The 23386-nt window shown below is 35.3% G+C and overlaps 1 protein-coding gene across 2 annotated transcripts in view; it reads right to left on the reverse strand.

Annotated features, from left to right (window-relative positions):
* The window catches only part of Lrrc7 (leucine rich repeat containing 7), a 518752-nt gene that overhangs the window by 203422 nt on the left and 291944 nt on the right, over positions 1-23386 (reverse strand). The window contains exon 7 of one of the 2 annotated variants that reach the window (XM_047519218.1): positions 17681-18663. The exons of the other annotated variant lie outside the window; for it this stretch is intronic. Coding sequence (XP_047375174.1) covers positions 18657-18663 — 7 coding nt within the window. The 3' untranslated portion in view covers positions 17681-18656. Of the gene's footprint in view, positions 1-17680; positions 18664-23386 lie in introns of those variants that run through there. 2 annotated transcript variants of the gene reach the window in all.

Consider the following 23386-nt stretch of genomic DNA (forward strand, 5'->3'; position numbering starts at 1 on the left):
CACCAAAAAAACAACCCTATCAGTAGGTGGGCAAAGGAATCAAACAGGCAGTTCACAAAAGAAAAAATACAATGGGTCAACAAATATATGAAAAAATATTCAACATCACTAGCAATTAGAGAAATGAAAATTAAAACTACACTGAGATTTCATCTCACTCCAGGCAGAATGGCAATTACCAAGAAAACAAGTAACAAGAAGTGTTGGTGAGGATGTGAAGGAAAATGTTCACTCATACATTGCTGGTGGGACTGCAAATTGGGCAATCACTCTGGAAAGCAGTGTGAAGAGTCCTCAGAAAACTTGGAATGGAACCACCATTTGACCCAGCTATCTCACTCCTTGGTTTATAACCAAAGGACTTAAAATCAGCATACTACAGTGATGAAGTTACATCAGTGTTTACAGCAGTTCAATTCACAATAGCTAAGCTAGGAACCATTCAAAGTTGAATGGATAAAGAAAATGTGGTATATGTACACAATGGAATATTACTCAGTCATAAATAAGAATGAAATTAGGGCATTTTCTGGTAAATGGATGGAACTGGAGACTATCATACTAAGTGAAATAAGCTAATCCCCAAAATCAAAGGCCAAATATTCTTTCAGATATGTGGAAACTGACATACAATAAGGGAGTGAAGGATTAGACAAAGGAGAATGAAGGGAAGGGACGGGGAAAGGGAATAGGGAAAACAGTAGATTGAATTAGACATAACTTTCCTACACTCATATACGAATACATTACCAGTGAATCTCCACATCAAGTACATCCACAAGAATGGGATCCTAATTAGAATAAGTTATATTCCATGTATGTATAATATGTATAATATGTCAAAATATATTCTACTGTCATGTATATTTAAAAAGAGCAAATCTTAAAAAATGTTAAAAAAGAACATGTCCATCACCTCCAAGTTTCTTGTGTTTTTTGGTAGTGTTTTTGTGCATTTATTTATTGTAAGCATACTCAACATGAGATTTACCCTATTAACTTTGATATGCTATGTATTATTATAAAATATATAAGTAATGGGGCTGGGGCTCTAGCTCAGTGCAGACTGTTTGCCTAGCACGTGTGAGGCCCTGGGTTTGATCCTTAATACCACACAAAAAATAAACCAAAAAAAAAAAAAATTAAAGGCATGCTGTCCATTTACAACTAAAAAAAATTTTAAAAATATATAAATTATGGTGTACAGCAGATCTCTGGAACTTACTCACTGTGTATAACTCACTTTATACCCTTTGAACAAGAACTCTGCATCTTTCCCTCATAACCAGAGTCCTATTGTATACTTCCATAACTCTGCCTATTTCAGGTGCCTTACTTAAGATGAACCATGCAGTATTTGTCCTGTGGCTGATTTATTAAATTTGTATTCAAATCTCTAACAGTATCATCATATATCCTCAAAATTTTAATTTAGCTGGGGTGGGCTGTCTTCAGCTGTACCATGACAATTAAGAATAAGGCTTCAGAGTGAGGTTGTTGGGGTTCAACTCTTACCAGCTTTGTGATCTTGGGCAAGTTAGTTCTTATTTTAGTCTCCTCATTTGTAAAACTGGGATAATAGCAAACATATCTACTTCAAAAAGTTACTGTGAGGACTACATGACTTAATGTATGCAAAGAAGGTAGAACTCAATATCAGCAACTTAATTACCTATTAGAGGTAAGATAGAACAGGGAGAACTTTTGCAAAATCAACTTAATGAAGCTTATTTCTGTTTATGTTTAATTTTTAATTTTTTTGAGATGGGGGGGTTTTACTATGCTACTCAAGCTGGATTTAAACTTCTGGTCTCAAGTGATCCTCCTGAGTACCTGGGACTACAGGTGTACACCACTGTACAAGGTTTTATTTCTGTTTATTGACCTACTATACTGGCATATAAAATCATACTTGAATAGGTTCTATTACACTTTCCAAACTTCATCTCTTGACATTCACTAGCCAGTACATCCCACACAAATGATCCTCCTGGTATTTTGCATAATTCATCAGTTTCTCATTCATCTCTCTGCTTGTGCACATGACTTCCCTTGGCCTAGAATCTCTCTTCTATGAATGCAAGAGCTCATTGAAAGGACTGAAAAGAATGTTTGTTTTTCAAGAATGAGAATTTTGTATTAAAAAGTAAATTTAAAAATCTCTTAGAATAGCAAATGCCTCGATATTAGAAGCTATGTAGCTTATCTACTTATCTTAAGGAATAGCTACTGTATAGAAGTATCCTAATCTGCTTAACAATATTTATGTAAATTACTAAGTATTTATATTTAAAAATTTTACTAGTTTGTGTGAAATCCTTCTTCAAAGCTTCTACTTATACCGAGAATTACAATTTGAAATGTGTCCTTGAGAAAAAAATATAGGATTAATATACAACAATAATAGCATAAGCTTATATAAAAATAAATGCACTGCCCATGGCACTAAGGATGTGATTTATATTTTAATGAATAACATTAAAGTTCTTATTTGCTTAATAGGAAATACATTTATAGCTTCCTTACCAGGTTAATGTGAAGATTTAAAAAAAAAAAAAAACACTGTTGAAAGCATTCTTTGTTAGGCTTCAAAGAATTTAATGCATATTAATTGTATGAAGTATTATTACTTTTTCAAGTTCAAATCTTAGGAAATACAAGGAAATCATCTTGATTTTAAAAGGTTGAAAAATAAAACTGATAAAGACAGTGAATCATAAAATCAATGCAGCATTACATTATTACAAATAACTGACACTCATAATTATGAAACTCCTTGATCATTTTCTCAGTTTTCATTATGAGGACTAACTGGTTAATCTGTGATTCCAGAACCTAATATGTACTGTGATTTATTTTATAAATATTTATTAGGGCACTGTATTATACATAATAGTGGGGTTCATTTTCTATGTATTTTTAAATGCATACAACATAGTTTGCTCCATTTCAATCTCTAGTACTTTATATTTAAATACTAAAAACACCCGAAGAGAACAAGCAAATCTTGTCCTAAGTGATAAATATCTATAAGATTTAAGGATCACTAATACTGTATGATTTCTAATCAAGCAACTTTAAGGTAAATCAAATGAGTGATATCATTATAAGTAATTAAAAATTTCTCAAATGGAACTTAGGAAAAACTATAATTGATCGAAAAAGCAATTGAGTTGGCGGCGATCCAAGATGGCGGCCTAGAGGGAGACTGCACCCCCTGTCGCTCCAGAACCCAGGAGTTAAGAAGGGGAGGCATTGAGAGACTGGGACTGAAATAGAGCCACGGGTGAGTCTGCCCACTGGGTAAAGCTCGGCCCGGGGGGCAGGCCCAGATAGAGGTGGCTTATCGGAGCCGGGCAGGGCAGCTAGAGTCATCCACAGGCAACCCTGCGAACTCCGGCGGTGGGCCCCGCCCACACAGCCAGCTTCTCCAGGTTCTCGGAACGGAACTGGCCCGCTGGTGAGAGGCTTTCTGACCAGAACAAGCTCCGAGTCCCGGAGCCAGTGCAGCTCAGCGTACTCTGGCACGCAAGCAGATTCAGGGTCCAGACAGGGCAGCCAGAGACTTCCCCAAGTAGTCTGGACCCCTGCGGTGGGAGGTGCCGTTCAAGGCTAGCCTCTCGGAGCTGACCGCCCAGTGAGAGACTTTCTACATAGAACCAGCCACAAGCCCCCGAACCAACGGAGAGCCTCGATCCGCAAACAGCCTCTGGGATCAGGGCAGGGCAGCCAGACACCTCTTCAGGCGGCTCTGCCCACTCCGGCTGCAGGCTCTCTTCTCAGGGCGATCCAAGATGGCGGCCTAGAGGGAGACTGCACCCCCTGTCGCTCCAGAACCCAGGAGTTTAGAAGGGGAGGCATTGAGAGACTGGGACTGAAATAGAGCCACGGGTGAGTCTGCCCACTGGGTAAAGCTCGGCCCGGGGGGCAGGCCCAGATAGAGGTGGCTTATCGGAGCCAGGCAGGGCAGCTAGATCTTCCCAAGGTAGCCTTCCACACTCTGGCAGTGAGCTCCTCCCACACGGCCAGCTGCACGGTGCAGGCCCACAGTGAGAGCATTTCAGCACAGAGCCAGTTCCAAATCGTGGAACCAGTAGGGGGCTAGGGGCAGTTTTCTTCGGATACGCTGCTTTATCAGATTCCTCCAAGACATCAGGCTACTGAAGGCTGGGAGGTGATACACTGGAAATCTACCGGGACACTATAAGCCAATAGCGGAAAACTGCAATATCTCAGGGTCCCACTGACAACTGACCAATATGAGAAAACAAGGGAAGAAAATGTCCCAAACAAACCTAGATACTACATCAATAAAACCCAATGACAGCACAGCAGAAGAAATGTCAGAAAGGGAGTTCAGAATGTACGTAATTAAAACAATCAGGGAAGCAAATGAGGAGATGAAAGAGCAAATGCAGGCATTGAAGGAGGAGATGAAAGAGCAAATGCAGGCATTAAATGATCGCACCAATCAACAGTTAAAAGACCAAATACGGGAAGCAAGAGATCATTTCAATAAAGAGTTAGAGATACTGAAAAAAAACCAAACTGAAATACTTGAAATGAAGGAAACAATAAACCAAGTTAAAAACTCCACAGAAAGCATAACCAATAGAATGGAGCACCTGGAAGACAGAACCTCAGACATTGAAGACAAATTATTTAATCTTGAAAGCAAAGTTGGCCAAACAGAAAAGATGGTAAGAAATCATGAACAGAATCTACAAGAATTATGGGATATCATGAAAAGGCCAAATTTAAGAATTATTGGGATTGAGGAAGGCTTAGAGAAACAAACCAAAGGAATGAACAACCTATTCAATGAAATAATATCAGAAAATTTCCCAAATCTGAAGAATGAAATGGAAAACCAAATACAAGAGGCTTATAGAACTCCAAACATACAAAATTACAACAGACCCACACCAAGGCACATTATTATGAAAATACCTAACATACAAAATAAAGACAGAATATTAAAGGCCGCGAGAGAAAAGAATCAAATTACATTCAGAGGGAAACCAATAAGAATATCAGCAGATTTTTCAATCCAGACCCTAAAAGCCAGAAGGGCCTGGAACAACATTTACCAAGCCCTGAAAGAAAACGGATGCCAACCAAGAATCTTATACCCAGCAAAACTTACCTTCAAATTTGACGATGAAATAAGATCCTTCCATGATAAACAAAAGCTAAAGGAATTTACAAAAAGAAAGCCAGCATTACAGAACATTCTCAGCAAAATATTCCATGAGGAAGAGATGAAAAGCAACGATGCAAATCAGCAACAGGAGGTGCTAGCCTAAAGGAATAGCCAAATAAAGGAGAAACCAAATCATGCCAAAAACAAATATGAGTCAATTGACTGGGAATACAAATCATATCACAATAATAACCCTGAATGTTAATGGCCTGAATTCATCAATCAAAAGACACAGACTGGCAGATTGGATTAAAAAGAAAAATCCAACAATATGCTGCCTGCAAGAGACTCACCTCGTAGAAAGAGACACCCATAGACTAAAGGTGAAAGGATGGGGAAAAACATACCATGCACACGGACACAGCAAAAAAGCTGGAGTATCCATCCTCATCTCAGATAATGTGGACTTCAAACCAAAACTAGTCAGAAGGGATAAAGAAGGACATTACATGCTGCTTAAGGGAAGCATAAATCAGCAAGACATAACAATCATAAATATCTATGCCCCGAACATTGGCTCATCCACGTACGTCAAACAAATCCTTCTCAATTCCAGAAATCAAATAGACCACAACACAATAATACTAGGCGATTTTAACACACCTCTCTCACCACTGGATAGATCGTCCAAACAAAAATTGAATAAAGAAACTATAGATCTCAACAACACAATCAGCAATTTAGACTTAACGGACATATATAGAATATACCATCCAACAAAGAACGAATACACTTTCTTCTCAGCAGCACATGGATCCTTCTCTAAAATAGACCATATTTTATGCCACAAAGGTACTGTTAGCAAATACAAGAAGATAGAGATACTACCTTGTACTCTATCAGATCATAATGGATTGAAATTAGAAATAAATGACAGAATAAAAAACAGAAACTTCTCCAATACTTGGAGACTAAATAATACACTATTATACGATGAATGGATAACAGAAGACATCAGGAGGGAAATAAAAAAATTCTTAGAAGTAAACGAGAACAAAGACACATCATATCAAAATCTCTGGGACACTATGAAAGCAGTACTTAAGGGAAGATTTATTTCATGGGGTGCATTCAAAAAAAGAAGTAGAAATCAACAAATAAACAACTTAACACTACAGCTCAAAGCGCTAGAAAAAGAAGAGCAGACCAATACCAAAAGTAGTAGAAGACAGGAAATAGTTAAAATCAGAGCCGAAATCAACGAAATCGAAACAAAAGAAACAATTGGAAAAATTAACAAAATAAATAGTTGGTTCTTTGAAAAAATAAATAAAATTGATAAACCCTTAGCCACACTAACAAAGAGAAAGAGGGAGAAAACTCAAATTACTAAAATTCGGAACGAACAAGGAAACATCACAACAGACACGAGTGAAATACAAAACATAATTAGAAGCTATTTCGAAAATCTATACTCCAACAAAACAGAAAACCTCGAAGACATCAACAAATTTCTAGAGACATATGAATTACCTAAACTGAACGAGGAGGACATACACAACCTAAATAAACCAATTTCAAGCAATGAAATAGAAGAGGTCATCAAAAGCCTACCAACAAAGAAAAGTCCAGGACCAGATGGGTTCTCAGCCGAGTTCTACAAAACCTTTAAAGAAGAGCTCATTCCAATACTCCTCAAACTATTCCATGAAATAGAAGAGGAGGGAACCCTCCCAAACTCGTTCTATGAAGCCAATATCACCCTGATACCTAAACCAGACAGAGACACATCGAGGAAGGAAAATTTCAGACCAATATCCTTAATGAACATCGATGCAAAAATTCTCAACAAAATTTTAGCAAATCGCATACAAATATATATTAAAAAGATAGTGCACCACGATCAAGTGGGTTTTATCCCAGGGATGCAAGGTTGGTTCAACATTCGGAAATCAATAAATGTCATTCACCATATCAACAGACTTAAAGTTAAGAATCACATGATTATTTCAATAGATGCAGAAAAAGCATTCGATAAAATACAGCATCCCTTCATGCTCAAAACACTAGAAAAAATTGGGGTAGTGGGAACATTCCTAAACATTATAAAGGCAATCTACGCTAAGCCCATGGCTAATATCATTCTAAATGGTGAAAAACTGAAAGCGTTCCCCCTAAAAACTGGAACAAGGCAGGGATGCCCTCTTTCACCACTTCTATTCAACATCGTCCTTGAGACTCTAGCCAGAGCAATCAGACAAACCAAAGAAATTAAAGGGATACGAATAGGAAAAGAAGAACTCAAACTATCCCTGTTCGCTGATGACATGATTATATATTTAGAGGAACCTGGAAATTCCACCAGAAAACTTTTAGAACTCATAAGTGAATTCAGTAAATTGCAGGTTACAAGATCAATGCTCATAAATCCAATGCATTTTTATACATAAGTGATGAATCTTCAGAAAGAGAAATTAGGAAAACTACCCCATTCACAATAGCATCGAAAAAAATAAAATACTTGGGAATCAATCTCACAAAAGAGGTGAAAGACCTCTACAATGAGAACTACAGAACACTAAAGAAAGAAATTCAAGAAAACCTTAGAAGATGGAAAGATCTCCCATGTTCCTGGATAGGCAGAATTAATATTGTCAAAATGGCCATACTACCTAAAGTGCTATACAGATTCAATGCAATTCCAATTAAAATCCCAATGATGTACCTTGCAGAAATAGAGCAAGCAATTATGAAATTCATCTGGAAGAATAAAAAACCTAGAATAGCTAAAGCAATCCTCAGTAGCAAGAGCGAAGCAGGGGGTATAGCAATACCAGATCTTCAACTCTACTACAAAGCAATAGTAACAAAAATGGCATGGTATTGGTACCAAAATAGACAGGTAGATCAATGGTAAAGAATAGAGGACATGGACACAAACCCAAATAAATACAATTTTCTCATACTAGACAAAGGTTCCAACAATATGCAATGGAGAAAAGATAGCCTCTTCAACAAATGGTGCTGGGAAAACTGGAAAACCATATGCAATAGAATGAAATTAAACCCCTATCTCTCACCCTACACAAAACTCAACTCAAAATGGATCAAGGACCTTGGAATCAGACCAGAGACCCTGCATCTTAGGGAAGAAAAAGTAGGTCCAAATCTTCAACTTGTTGGCTTAGGATCAGACTTCCTTAACAGGACTCCCATAGCACAAGAAATAAAAGCAAGAATCAACAACTGGGATAGATTCAAACTAAAAAGCTTTCTCTCAGCAAAGGAAACTATCAGAAATGTGAAGAGAGAGCCTACAGTGTGGGAGAATATTTTTGCCAACCATACCTCAGATAGAGCGCTAATTTCCAGAATCTATAAAGAACTCAAAAAACTCTACACGAAGAATACAAATAATCCAATCAACAAATGGGCTAAGGAAATGAACAGACACTTCACAGAAGAAGATGTACAAGTAATCAACAGATATATGAAAAAATGTTCAACATCCCTAGTAATAAGAGAAATGCAAATCAAAACTACCCTAAGATTTCATCTCACTCCAATTAGAATGGCGATTATCAAGAACACAAGCAACAATAGGTGTTGGCGAGGATGTGGTGAAAAAGGAACACTCATACATTGCTGGTGGGGTTGCAAATTAGTGCAGCCACTCTGGAAAGCAGTGTGGAGATTCCTCAGAAAGCTTGGAATGGAAACACCATTTGACCCAGCTATCCCACTCCTTGGTCTATACCCAAAGGACTTAAAATCAGCATACTACAGAGATACAGCCACATCAATGTTCATTGCTGCTCAATTCACCATAGCCAGATTGTGGAACCAACCTAGATGCCCTTCAGTTGATGAATGGATAAAGAAACTGTGGCATATTTATACAATGGAATATTACTCCGCAATGAAGAATGATAAAATTATGGCATTTGTAGGCAAATGGTCGAAATTGGAGAATATCATGCTAAGTGAGATAAGCCAATCTCAAAAAACTAAAGGACGTATGATCTCGCTGATAAGCGGATGAGGACATATAATGGGGGTGGGAGGGGTTAGCATTAGGTTTAGGGTTAGGTTTAGAGTTAGGCTAAGGAGAGCGGTAAGAATGAAGGAAAGAAGGACTGTATAAAGGGAAAAGGGTGGGAGGGGTGGGGGGGAAGGGAAAAAAAAGAAATATCATTACCCTATGTAAACGTAAAAAAATAAATAAAAAAAAATAAAAAAAAAAAAAGCAATTGAGTTGATGTATTATGAAGTACTGGAAAGAAAAGTGGGTTTGAGTCCAGTTTCTGCTCTATCAGAGTGATCTTGGGTAAATAATTTCTCTGAGACTCAGTTTTTTCAATGGTCAAATGTGAGAATACAGACTTTACACAGTAGCTACAAGGTTTTATGAAATAAGCATGTGGGTAAAGATCCTGGCATATTCACAAAATAAACATTAGTTCCCTTCATTGTCAAAGAACAAGAGACTATTAAAAGGCAAAATAAACTTTATCTCATTCATGATTTGGCTAGAGGTCAAGACCAAGTTTGAGGTGCAATTCAAACAACTGCATGCATCTTCAGGCCTACCACAGTACCAGAGGGATTTGAAAACTGGACCATAGAGTTACATGGTTTGGTTTATTTGTGGGAAGTTGCACCAACATTTTTATTCTCTCATTTGAGTTTTTAACTTTTTTTTTTTTTGGACTGAAGAAAGTCTAAACTTTTATTATCACCAAGTTACCTATTAGAAAAGTTGCCAATCTTTGAGGTAGAAACTGATAAAAAAAACACCATGGATTTTTTTTTTAAACCTACAATGAATTTTAGTGAGCTAGTTCTACACAGTCACTTTTTTTTTTTTTTTAGGGCAATGATGTTTATTTTTTTTCCTTCCCCCCCCACCCCTCCCACCCCTCTTTTCCCTCTATACAGTCCTTCTTTCCTTCATTCTTACCGCTCTCCTTATCCCTAACCCTAAACCTAACCCTAAACCTAATGCTAACCCCTCCCACCCCCCATTATATGTCCTCATCCGCTTATCAGCGAGATCATTCGTCCTTTAGTTTTTTGATTTTGGCTTATCTCACTTAGCATGATATTCTCCAATTTCGACCATTTGCCTACAAATGCCATAATTTTATCATTCTTCATTGCGGAGTAATATTCCATTGTATAAATATGCCACAGTTTCTTTATCCATTCATCAACTGAAGGGCATCTAGGTTGGTTCCACAATCTGGCTATGGTGAATTGAGCAGCAATGAACATTGATGTGGCTGTATCTCTGTGGTATGCTGATTTTAAGTCCTTTGGGTATAGGCCAAGGAGTTAGTAACAAAAACGGCATGGTATTGGTACCAAAATAGACAGGTAGATCAATGGTACAGAATAGAGGACATGGACACAAACCCCAATAAATACAATTTTCTCATACTAGACAAAGGTTCCAAAAATATGCAATGGAGAAAAGATAGCCTCTTCAACAAATGGTGCTGGGAAAACTGGAAAACCATATACAATAGAATGAAATTAAACCCCTATCTCTCACCCTACACAAAACTCAACTCAAAATGGATCAAGGACCTCGGAATCAGACCAGAGACCCTGCATCTTATAGAAGAAAAAGTAGGTCCAAATCTTCAACTTGTTGGCTTAGGATCAGACTTCCTTAATAGGACGCCCATAGCACAAGAAATAAAAGTAAGAATCAACAACTGGGATAGATTCAAACTAAAAAGCTTTCTCTCAGCAAAGGAAACTATCAGAAATGTGAAGAGAGAGCCTACAGAGTGGGAGAATATCTTTGCCAACCATACCTCAGATAGAGCACTAATTTCCAGAATCTATAAAGAACTCAAAAAACTCTACACGAAGAATACAAACAATCCAATCAACAAATGGGCTAAGGAAATGAATAGACACTTCACAGAAGAAGATGTACAAGTAATCAACAGATATATGAAAAAAATGTTCAACATCTCTAGTAATAAGGGAAATGCAAATCAAAACTACCCCAAGATTTCATCTCACCCCAATTAGAATGGCGATTATCAAGAACACAAGCAACAATAGGTGTTGACGAGGATGTGGTGAAAAAGGAACACTCATACATTGCTGGTGGGGTTACAAATTAGTGCAGCCACTCTGGAAAGCAGTGTGGAGATTCCTCAGAAAGCTTGGAATGGAAACACCATTTGACCCTGTTTTTAACTCTTGCCCTGAACACTGTGTCCTTGTTACTCATGCCCCATTTTACTTTACTTTTACATTAAAAATTTTTCAACTTTATTGAGGTATAATTGACATGAAATAGTTGTAAATATTGAAATGTACACCTTGGTGTTTTGATGCATGCACACGTTGTGAAAAGATTACCATAATGAATCTTATTAACAAACACATCACTTCATATAGCTATTTTCTTTTATTCCTATAGCTATAATAATTAAGGTTGACTTAGCATATTTTAGAATATCATAGATTTTTAATATGGTCACCATCCTGTACTTTAGGTCTACAGAAATTATGTCTTATAATCACAAGTTTGTACACGCTGACCTACATCACTCCATATGTTCTATCCCCTAGCTCCTTCTAACCACCACCTTACACTCTGTTTCTATAGATTTGACCTTTTTTGATTTCACATAAAAGTGAGACCATGCAGTATTTTTCTTTTTGTGGCTGGTTTAATTCATTTAGCAAAATATAATCCATGTATTTAAGCTGCCACAAATGGCAGGATCTCTTTCTTTAAGGTCGAATATTATTCCACTATATCTGTGAGATATATGTATGTATATGTGTGTATATGTACATATGTATGTATACATATCTTATAATTTCTTTATTCATTTATCAGTTGACTATAAGTTTGCTTTTATATCTTGGGTACTGTACATACTAAAGAAACTGCTAGATCAATAGTAGTTCTTTATTAATGTTTTGAAGAATCTCCATACTGCTTTCCATAATGGCTTTACCTATTTACATTGCCACAAATTTATATTTTCTCCACACCTTCCTCAATACTTCTCATCTCTTTTTGTTCTGATAGTTGCTGTCTTAACAGGTATGAGGTGCTATCTCATTGTGGTTTTGATCCACATTCCCCTAATGATTAGTGATATTGAGAACTTTCCATATACCTATTGGCTATTCATGTTTTCCTTAGAAAAATGCCTATAAGTTTTTTTTCCCTGTCTTTCAAGTTGGGTTTATTTTGCTATTGAGTTAAGTTCTTTATGTATTTTGGATATTAATCCTTCTCAGACTTATGGTTTCCAAATATTTTCTTACAATATAGAGACTGTCTTTTCATTTTGTTCATGTTTCCTTTGTTATATGGAATCGTTTTGGTTTGATTAATGTCCCATCTGTTTATTTTTTGCTATTTTTTGCCTAAATTTTTGGTGTCATAGTAATTCAAATGGAAGTAAGTAAATAAATATATGATGATGCCAATAGTTTCAAACTGAGAAATATTCTACAGGTTGAACATTCCCATTCTAAAAATCCTGAATTCCAAATCCAAAACGCTCCAAAATCCAAAACTTTTTGAACACTCAAGTGATGTTTCAAGTGGAAATTTCCACATCTGTCTTCATATGCAGGTCTTGGTCAGGGCCAGTAAAAATATTGATTGGAATTACCTTCATTCTTTGTATGTCAGGTGTATATGAAACATAAATGAATTTCATGCTTAGATTTGGGCTCTGTCCCTAAGATATCTCATTATGTATTTAAAAGTACTCCAAAATCCATAAAAATTCAAAATTTTAGGCCCTTCTCCGAAGCTTTTTAAGTAAAGGATACTCAAACTTTAGTGGCATAATTGAAACTAGCACATAAATGTCTCATTGGGAGTTTTTTGTTTGGTTTTATTTTGTAGACAGGGTCTTTGTGTGTAACACAGGCTGGTCTGGAACTCCTGGGCTCAAGCTACTCCTGCCTCAGTGCCCCAGAGTGCTGGGACTACAGATGTATGCCACCACGCCAGGCTCCCTGAGAGTTTTCATGAAAATCAGTCTTGTGACAGTTTTGCAATTTTATGAATAGGTACAGAGAATACCTTTAGACATTCTGTTGTGTTGTTTTTATTATATGTATTAGAACTAGAATACTCAGTAGGAATAGTATTTCCTCTGATTGTTGCATCTGCTTTATCCATTCAACAAATCTAACTTTTGGATCACTTTTCCAGCCACGGACCATACAGTGATGAGTAAGATAGTGCTGCCTTCAAAGAACTCAAGGAAGCAGACCCTAGACATGGTATCTTTTTAGTAATATTATATCCAAAGTCCCCTATTCATATGTAGTAGAGTGACTATGGTCAGGGAACCAGAGAAGTCTTCACAGACCTTAGTCAAACTAATAAAGGGAAGCAGATTTATGGTCAACTAAAAACAGATATTAATACAAGATGCTTTGTTTTGGCTTTGTAATTTGTTATTAGTTGCATGTGGACATGGATATGTCTATTGTCTAGGAAATCCTTTTCAAATCAAATCATAAAACCGCAGAAGGAGCCCTGATTTAAGGAATAACCTGGAAGAAGCTTGATTTTACCAACCTTTCCCCTATAAATGCCAAGATGAACTACACTCTGATGAAAACCCTTTGCATTTTACTTCCAAAAATGTTTCCCAACTCTATTTACTTCACTTCATCCCTGTTTTCATGATGCTCAACTTTGTTTGGCTAGATTAAAGTTACTTGTCTTCAGGCCTGCTCCTCTATACTGTTGTAAAGGATATTTAAAGAACCATAGATCCCAATGGCAATTTCTCCTCTAAGATTGTTTTCCACATTGAGGGGATCTAATACCTTGGTTCATAGCACTTATTGATATGCCCTACTCTCCTAAGAACTCTCCTCATACCTGTCATTACCCCATTCTCTGTCCTGCATTACATCTTTCCTCGGTGCTGCTAAGAACATGCACTCCTGATATGGCATGTTCTCTCATTTCCAGTTTCCTTGTGAAACCCACAGAGCTGGTTCTTCTGCTCCAACTCAATTCTCTTTCACTGCTATCTTTCCTAACTGTCTTGGTCCCTCCATACCTTGTATCTTCTGCTTCTCTGGCAGGCTCACATGACATTCTTATCACATATCTTCTTTTCTCCATGTTCATAGTCTCTTTGGGGAGTGAAATACTTCTCTTTTGTTCATCTAATAACAATCTGGCAAAACCTCTCCACATTATGCTAAGTGAAAGAAGCCAGATGCCAAATAGTACATGCAATTCCATTTATATGAAATGTTCAGAACAGACAAATTTAAAGAGACAGAAAGCAGATTAGTGATTGTCTGGGACTGGGGTAGGAGAGATGTTAGGCATGGAGATTGACTGGATGAGCAGGAAGGATTTGGAAGAAGGTTAATGAAAGTGTCCAAAATTGGATTGTGGTAATAACTATAAATTTACCAAAAAATATTGAATTGTACAATTAAAGTGGGTATGTTTTAGGTTATATGCTTTACATTTCAATAAATCTTGTTTTTTAAAGGAATTGAAGGAATAGCTTTTGTTCTTTGCTTTCTTAGCAGAAAGGGTTCATGTGAATTCTTACTTAGCAATTTTTATCCCATCACTCACAAATCTGAGTTGTTCTTCTCTGAAAACACTTTCATTTAAACTGCACTACTGTCCACAAAATAAAGTTCAACCATGCATACGACTTCATCCCTTTTGATCTCTCTTCTCTCGTGACTACTCCCTTCTCATTGCCTACAATTTTACCCTTGAGACACATACCCTCTATGACAACACTTGCTCTCCTGCACATTTTAAAATTCCAGTTTATTGTTGAAAGACTCTTTAGACTTCATCTCTTTTGTCAGTTCTTACCTGGACTTTACCGTCCTACCCGAGGACTTAGTACTTCTCTGTGCTATTTCTGTGCATCTGTGGTATTTCTATAATCCTGTGCCTGGGGGCTGTTCAACCTGTACTGATTCACTTGTCTATAATCCTCACCAGACTCTGAGCTGCCTAAACAGCAGGGGGTCCTTGCACTTGGTGCCTTCAGGATTAATCACATGACTTAACATAAAGTCAGACCTAAAGATGAGTTTATTTAACTGGATTGAAGGAAATGTTGGCATTTTCTCCAAAATTTGTGTGAGCAGAAGTAGAAGTGTGAATTTCAGATGTTGTGCCTGCACACAGTTGCGTTAAATGCAGCTGAAATCAAAATAAAAGACATGCATATGGAGGGACTTGTGATTATTGGTTTGATAGAAGATTTTTATCTAAATGGGAACTTGAGGAACTATGTAGTTTCCGTACCGTCAAGCTGTTCCAACCCACTTCTGTTTCAAACCTTTTATTTTTACTATACTGAACTGAACCTCCAGAGGCCACTGATTTGCCCCAATAATATTTCATTTTATGCCAATAAACTATTGGTCTTTATCCAACTTGTATTGGTTGCTAGTGGTAGAAAGAAGAGATATAAACTAAACTAAAATAAAATAGACTAGTTTACACTGAATATGGCTTCTTTTCATTCTCTCTTTTTTTTTTACTTAAAATTCTGTAGACTAATTATAATTTTGGAGACAGAATTTAGATCTGATAGTCTTGCTGCAGCAGAGTTGACTTGATTTAAAATAAATGCGAAGTGGCAGATAACTTATTTGAGAAAGTTTGACATTAACAAAATATATGGATGGAAGAATATATGTAAGAAATTCTTTTTTTAAAACTTTTCATAAGTTTATTATGTTTATTATTATTTTTATGTGGTGCTAAGGATTGAACCTGCCTCACATGTGCTAGGCAAGTGCTGTGCCACTGGGCCACAACCCCAGTCCCATATATAAGAAATCATTAACAAACTTCTAGGAACCATAACTGTTGAGAAACAAGGGAATCTGTCTTCTATTCTCTTCTCTGAGGCACTCCTAAGAGACATTAAAACGGACTTCTGTTCACAATATGTCAACAAGGTATTGAAGGGCAATTCTGTGTGTTGTTCGCATCACATCCCAAGTGCATGGGAGTTGGTTTGATTTTATGAAATGGGAAAACACTTTTTTGTAGTTGGTATCCTAGAGGACGGGTAACCACATATTTTATTGCCTTCCTCTTAAGGAGTATATTTTGTTGTTATTTTTTCTTATTGAATATGCTTAGCCAAATCCTGGTTTAATATGGATATCCCAATACTCATGAATTAATAGAATATATTTCTAAAAGCTAATTCAATAAAAATTATTATTTCAATAACAGTAAATGCATATAAGTACATTTCATCTTCTGACCATTTTATTTAGTTGTTTAAAAATAAATATAGAAGTTAAAAATGTAACCTTATAAAATAAACACATTTAATGATTTGTTGTATGTGAAAATTCTCTAAGAATGAAAGATTAGATTGATGTAAACAAATGAATTACAATCATTTATGCTTGTTGGAACATTAACAGTGACATGGTGTGAACAGTAGGCAAATACGAATCACGTAGTATGTTCAGTGATATTTAGTTTAACAACTGCTTGGTATAATCACTTCTGTGGATGCAGTTTTAAACCACTTCAGCTTTGACAACAGTTATTCACATTACTAATTTATTTTCATTCAGAAAAGTTTCCTTTATCATACACATACACGTTTTTGAGTTTTTGATTGTCATACATTCTCATAAGAACAGTAAGGCAATGTGGCTTAGTTCACTGAGGTCATGCTAGCAAAGTAATTATCCAACAGTCTACACATTACTGCAAACTTTAATTGCAACTTTATAAGATTTTTAAGCTTTAACAATGGAAAGTTCAGCCTTTTCCTTGGAACATCATAGAGGCATAATAGAGGTATAATCACAATATTTCTTTAACCTTTAAAGCTACTTTTAGGCCAAACGTTTTAATACTATCCAAACTAAATTTTTGAAAGTTAGATACTGGTGGTATTTGAAGGACACTGAGAATTCATAAGAACACATTGTAAAACTGCACTCTGATAATAAAATTTATTTTAAAGGAGTATCAGAGACTTATGTTTTGTGTTCTTAGAGTAGCAGCATATCTTTCAGAATACTGTTTCCGAGAGATACATGCAATATATGTGAAAATGATAGAAGTCAGCATATGGTAAACATCACTAAAAACAGTGTTGTACAAATACAATTAAGTAGGTTTATACATGTTTTAACATAGATCTTCACAAGTAATCCTGGAAAAAACAGCATTTACACAATTTTAACAAAAATCAGCATGGACTTTCATATGCACATGTGTTTCATATGAAATGCTATTATGCATTCTAGGACATAATCTCATATTTTATATATTTCACACAATTAAAATGTATAAGACAGAATAGAAATACTCAGCACAGTACACTTTGGCTTCATAGTATAGATTTTGCATAAAATATCATCGTATATATTTTCCTAGAAAGTAAAATATATTTTGAAATATTTTTAAAAAATACAGGACAAGCTATTAAGCTCAGTGTATTCTATTCATGTCTGTTCTATAAGAAGATCCTTCAAATTGTATTTAATCAAGAAATATCTCCAATAAAATTATCATAAATTTTTTATATTTTGCCTAGTTCCAGAATAGGACAGGGTGAAAGATGGATATACTGTACTGCATTAGGCAAGGCAATGACTTTTGTACATTGTCTATTGAACTGTTTAATGCTTTGTAAGAAATATATCCTGCTCCTCAGTCATATGTTGAAAACATTCAAAGTAAATGCACCCGTTTTGTTGATTGTTATTCATTTTGCAAAAGCATCTTTTCAGACTCATTATGCATGCAACTGAAATGCTGTAAGTCATTGAACTGCACAAATTGTGGTTAACAAAAATATTTTTACAGTAGTAAAATAACTGTTTCACATTAAATTACATAAGATGAAAGATTATATAAAAATAAATCAATCACCAGCATTTCATATTTTGACTTGGGGCCATCTGGGAACAATCTTTCATTTTGCGGAACAAGTTCATAATGGAACTGGACAAACATATTCAGTCCCTAAAGAATTTCATGAACTAGAAAAATTATCTTTTTACTGAAAAAGGATGGCTTATTTTAATCTAGTTTTAAAATATTTATACAAAATTATATGCAATAGCAACTTTGCGTAACATAGTAAAATAAATTTGATAAAAAAACATGGGTCTTAACATTCTTCTGAGCCTGATAAAAGTTCATATTCATTGAAAGTTATGGCAACTGAACACACTTGGAAAAAGAAATCAACTCTCTATCTTATTCAGGAATGTCATTGTTAAATTTTAACAAAGACCAAACATTTTGCATATACCAGGCAGTTAAACGGCAGCCCCACTAGCAGGTGGCACACCAAAAATGTTTGGTTTCACCATGTAGTTTGGGAGAACTACCTCTACAAAGTCTATTCGTGCTGATGCTCCTGATGCTGCCATTTCTGGTGCCCGAAAAGCGGCTGCCTCCACATCCTCTGTTGTAGGTGTCACTGTATATTCTCAGGCGATTGGGCAAAGGGCACACTCTGGATCTTCAGATGCTAAGATGAGAAAAATCAATTTCAATGCCCAAAAGATGGAACTCCTAACGCAGAAGGTGACTAAAATAATCACAATTGGTCTACAGTATAGGGAGGTAGAAAGTTTACTTGACTTTAATGTAATTCCATAGAAATAGGTTTTCAATAAGATCTTTGTAAAGTGGTGCAGCTCTAGGATTAGGAAAAATAGGAGATAAAATAGAAACAGAAAAATCAAACTCAGAGTAGAACTGGACGAGATGATAAAACATGCGTATTTCTGTAAAGGAGCAAGCTAAACTTTCTTGGATGTTCATCAAGTGATAAGCCATTTGCATGAAAATAACTTGTTTAAGCTTCCAAAAATATTTCTGCTCATTTAAATGAACTCTATTCTACAAGCATTATTGATACATAATGTTTAATGCAGAATTGGAATAGTCCTGACCCACTGATATTTTACCACGGGTTTCAATGGTAAACTTTTGCTCTCTGTAAGTGATAAAATGTATGAATATCCCCTATTCTATGAAGTTTTCTTAAAACATTCTATGATATTCCCATCAAGAGTTTAATTTCTTACAGTGTTTTATAAAAGTTCTTATGTAAGAAAACATCACTGAAAGATACCAGTGAGGAAAATACATATAAGTGGACATACTATAAAAGAGTACATTTCACTACCTTAAAAGAATTTTGACTGGAAGAATGTTTTGGGTTGAAAGAAATATCATGCTTCCCATTTATATTCTACTGAACATTTAAACATCAACTTTTGCTGGACTTCTTTATGCTTTAAAAAAATGTGTATAGGGCTGGGGATAGCTCAGTTGGTAGAGTGCTTGCCTCACTTGTACAAGGCCCTGGGTTCAATCCCCAGCACCAAAAAACCAAAAAAAAAAGAAGCAAAAAACTTGTATAATTTAATCTTTAAAAAAATTTAAGCCCAGTGCAGTGATGCACGCCTATAATCCTTAGTGGCTTGGGAGGCTGAGGTAGGAGGATTGCAAGTTCAAAGTCAGTTTCAGCAACTTAGCAAGGCCCTAAGTCACAGGACCTTGTCTCAAAATAAAAAATAAAAATAAAAAGGGTTGGAGATATGGCTTAGTGGTTAAGTGCCCCTGGGTTCCTGGTACCAAAAAAAAAGTTTGAATGCAAAATAGTAAATGTATATATTAGAACAAAATATTTTACTAACATATTTACCATCCCTGAAATACAATGATAGTTCAAATTAATATACCATGGCTATTTAGAACCAAATCAGTTTAGAAACCATTCAAAAACTCACATTTTTATACAGTCACTTTTACTGCTTGTACACCTGAATCCATTATATTTGATATACTGTAGAGTGACAAATGATCACAAATTATGACAGATTCTTATTGAACATAATTTTTCAGCAGGAGTCACTCTGAATCAATTAATCATACTCTTCCTCTAATCTCTAATTTTCTCTCCATTTCCTTCCCAGAAAAGCCACCAATCACATATTTCAATGAATGACATACATATTTTGTTCACAATTTTTGATGTACATTTTATTCAAATTAAGTGCCACAATTTTACTGATGAATAATAATTTTAAAATTGATATGCTCAAATACCAAAGCACAAAGCAAATTATGATTTCCCAGGTACATGCAATTATGGCTATATATAATAGTAAATGATGATTGAATACCTTGGTTGCTTTAGAAATTTCTCTTTGCTCCATCTAAGATGACTTTCATATTTTTGATTAAAAAGTGAAAATATAATATTTCATTACAGTATTTTTGCATACATCTGAGATTAGTGTACATTAATCTTAAATCATTTTCACATTAGAAGGCAAGAAGTATAGTCCTCATATCCACATGGTAGATAATTACATTATAAGACCTTGGTCAATGCTGCAGAAGTCAAACAACTCTATGTATACAATAGATAGACTGGGACTGCATATAGACTGAACAAAATTACCTATCTGCATGTTTAATTGAGGCAATACATAAATTCTTCGTGAAGATATTTTGTATCCTAGATTTTGATAGACATGTGATTTATTTATTTTTGGACGTAATATTAAATAGCATTTAAAAGACATTTATTCACATACTGACATAGCTATTTCACATGATTATCTTAACTCTCCCAATGTATGCTTATTAAGTTCACATTCTTATTTTGATGATTTAAGAAAATGACAATATGTACAAAACATTACCAAGAATATTATCTTTTTATATTTTTAATACCTGACTACATTTTGTAAGTGAAACAGACTAATGTTACATAGCTCAAACCCAAGTTCAAATTGCATTCAATTATTCATTTTGTGCATTTTCCTTAGATAATTTTGAAATATTTAACTAGATAGCTGCCAAACTCAAAACAATAACGTCTTAGTGTTTTGTCTCACATCTCTCTGCCTTATCACTTACCCTTCTCATAGGTCATATAGATTATTCAAGAACAAAATTATCTGACAGAACAGTAATATAGCAGTCAATATTCTCATCCCACTATTGAACCAGCCAAAATTCAAACCAGCTAAAAGCTTAAAGTATTACAGCATAGTTTGACTTTGAAGATAGGGCACAAGTAAAAATAATTTTCTTTAAACATCAAGGTGATCATTAGGTAAATCTTCATAGGCAAGCAACATTTTATTCTTTGAATATATTATATAAAATTTTCAAGCTATGTGTCATTTGAAGTATGAGATTATTGACACTCAATGAATTAAAAATATACTTTTATTACAAAATGGAGTCAAATGCCAGAGTAGTCTTTAGCTAACCAGTAAGAAAACTGAAATCGCATAATTTTTTTAGATACAAAAGGCTGAACTAAGTAAATGCAATTATGTTCAAGCTAACAAAATTTGGAAATGTCTTTGCTGTAAAATATTACAACATTTCAAAATATTTTGTTGATGTGCTAAGGAATTTCCAATGAATTTAATAAATAAATGGGAGGTTGTTTATCCATAGCCTCCAATTCTTTCAGAACAGGGAATGAATATGGTTAAGAGGTATAAACAGGCAGAAGTAATAAAACTTGGAAAATTCAAGAAATAATTTTGAGGTAACCTGTCATTTGGATATTAATTTTTCTATAAGAGATTACTATATAATGAAAAGAGGAGAATCTAGGTATAGGGAATTTCATATATAAATTTAATAAAACTTTAAATAACTTTCTGGGGATGGTGAAATGTTCCTTCTTGAAGGAGTTTAATATGGGAGGGATTGTTGGGAGATGGAGCAACTCACTATGTGTCCTTAACATTTATTTCTACATCTCATTCATTTTGTTCAACCTCAAAGAAGTGTTTCTTCCATTTCTTCAGGTAAGTACCTACTTGTGCACTTAATCCCAGGCTCTATAAACCTCTTCTAAGAAGGACCTGGCTTCCTCCTTCAGCCTCATCTTCTCTACTGGCTCCTTTGGGCCTATGAGCAATCTATGTACCTCTCTACCTCCTCTTCCACCTCTTACATATATAGTAAGCACAAGTAACCACTTATTTCTTGTCCATTGGACTACAATTTGTTTAGCATCTACTGTGTACAGGCAATATACAAGACAATGGGAAAATGAAAGGGAAGAGATGAGCTGGTCTGTCTTCCTTTATCTTCTGAAAATGGCACTCTTATTTCCTCACTAACCATTCACTCATCAGCCCAGTGCTTTCTGAGGTCCAATATCCTTCTCAGGTCTCTGCTGCTTTGGCAACAGAAGGAATTCTAGGACTGATTTCCACATCTGATGTTCTCTGTCTGACCTTGGGCCAGGTATTTGACTATCTTAAACAATAGTCTTCCTCATGGGCAAAATAACACAATAATATTTTCCTCAGTCTATTTTACTGTTGCTCACAATGAAATATAATACATGATATACTTTGCCCAATTCCTAGCACATAAAAGCTCAAGGAAGTATTGGTAGGTATTAATATCTAAAAAAATTTTCAAATTCCAAATCCAACTAACAAGTCTCAGTCACTATCTTTGTAATCTTTTGACTCTCTTTCATTATTGATCTTTCCCTTTATCTTTACTCTCCTTAGATTTTGGGACTAGTTACTCTCTTTCTTTACTTCATAAAATACTGACTTCTTCATGAGTTCATTCTTTGCCTATCCCTCAAATGGTGTTTTCTTTCAAGTCCTTTACTTTCATTACACAGTACACGAGGATATGCACCTATAGTTTCCAAAGGCATACATACTAATGAAGTCTGAACCATGCCTATCCTCTGCCTGAGAATTCAGATTCGTATATCTAAATGCATTCTAGGTAACTTTAATTGTATTTCCCCAAATTGAATTCATCATTTTACCTCCAAACTAGCTCCTTATTTTGGATTTTTTTTTTTGACATTCATTGATGGCATCAACATCTACCATGTCATCACATTAGAAATCTGGAGACTCCTCCCTGTCATTTCTAATATCTAAGTAGCCTTAAGTTTATGCCAATTTTATTTGCTAACTACATCAGTAATTGGTTCCTTTTTTCCATTTCTGTTAACATTGTTTTATACAATAACCTGATTTTTACCTGTGTTATTATACTAACCTGTTAATCCGTCTCTTATTCCTCAAATTCATACCCTTTATAAGATTACCAAAGGAAACTTAAACACATCATTCCCTGTTCTGAACAGAGTTGTGTCCTTCAAAATTGATATGCTGAATCCTTAATCTCCAGTACCTCAAAAATGTGAGTTTATTTGGATATTTCATTTTCAA

This window comes from Sciurus carolinensis, chromosome 1 (assembly GCF_902686445.1).
Source record: "Sciurus carolinensis chromosome 1, mSciCar1.2, whole genome shotgun sequence".
NCBI classification, from domain to species: domain Eukaryota; kingdom Metazoa; phylum Chordata; class Mammalia; order Rodentia; family Sciuridae; genus Sciurus; species Sciurus carolinensis.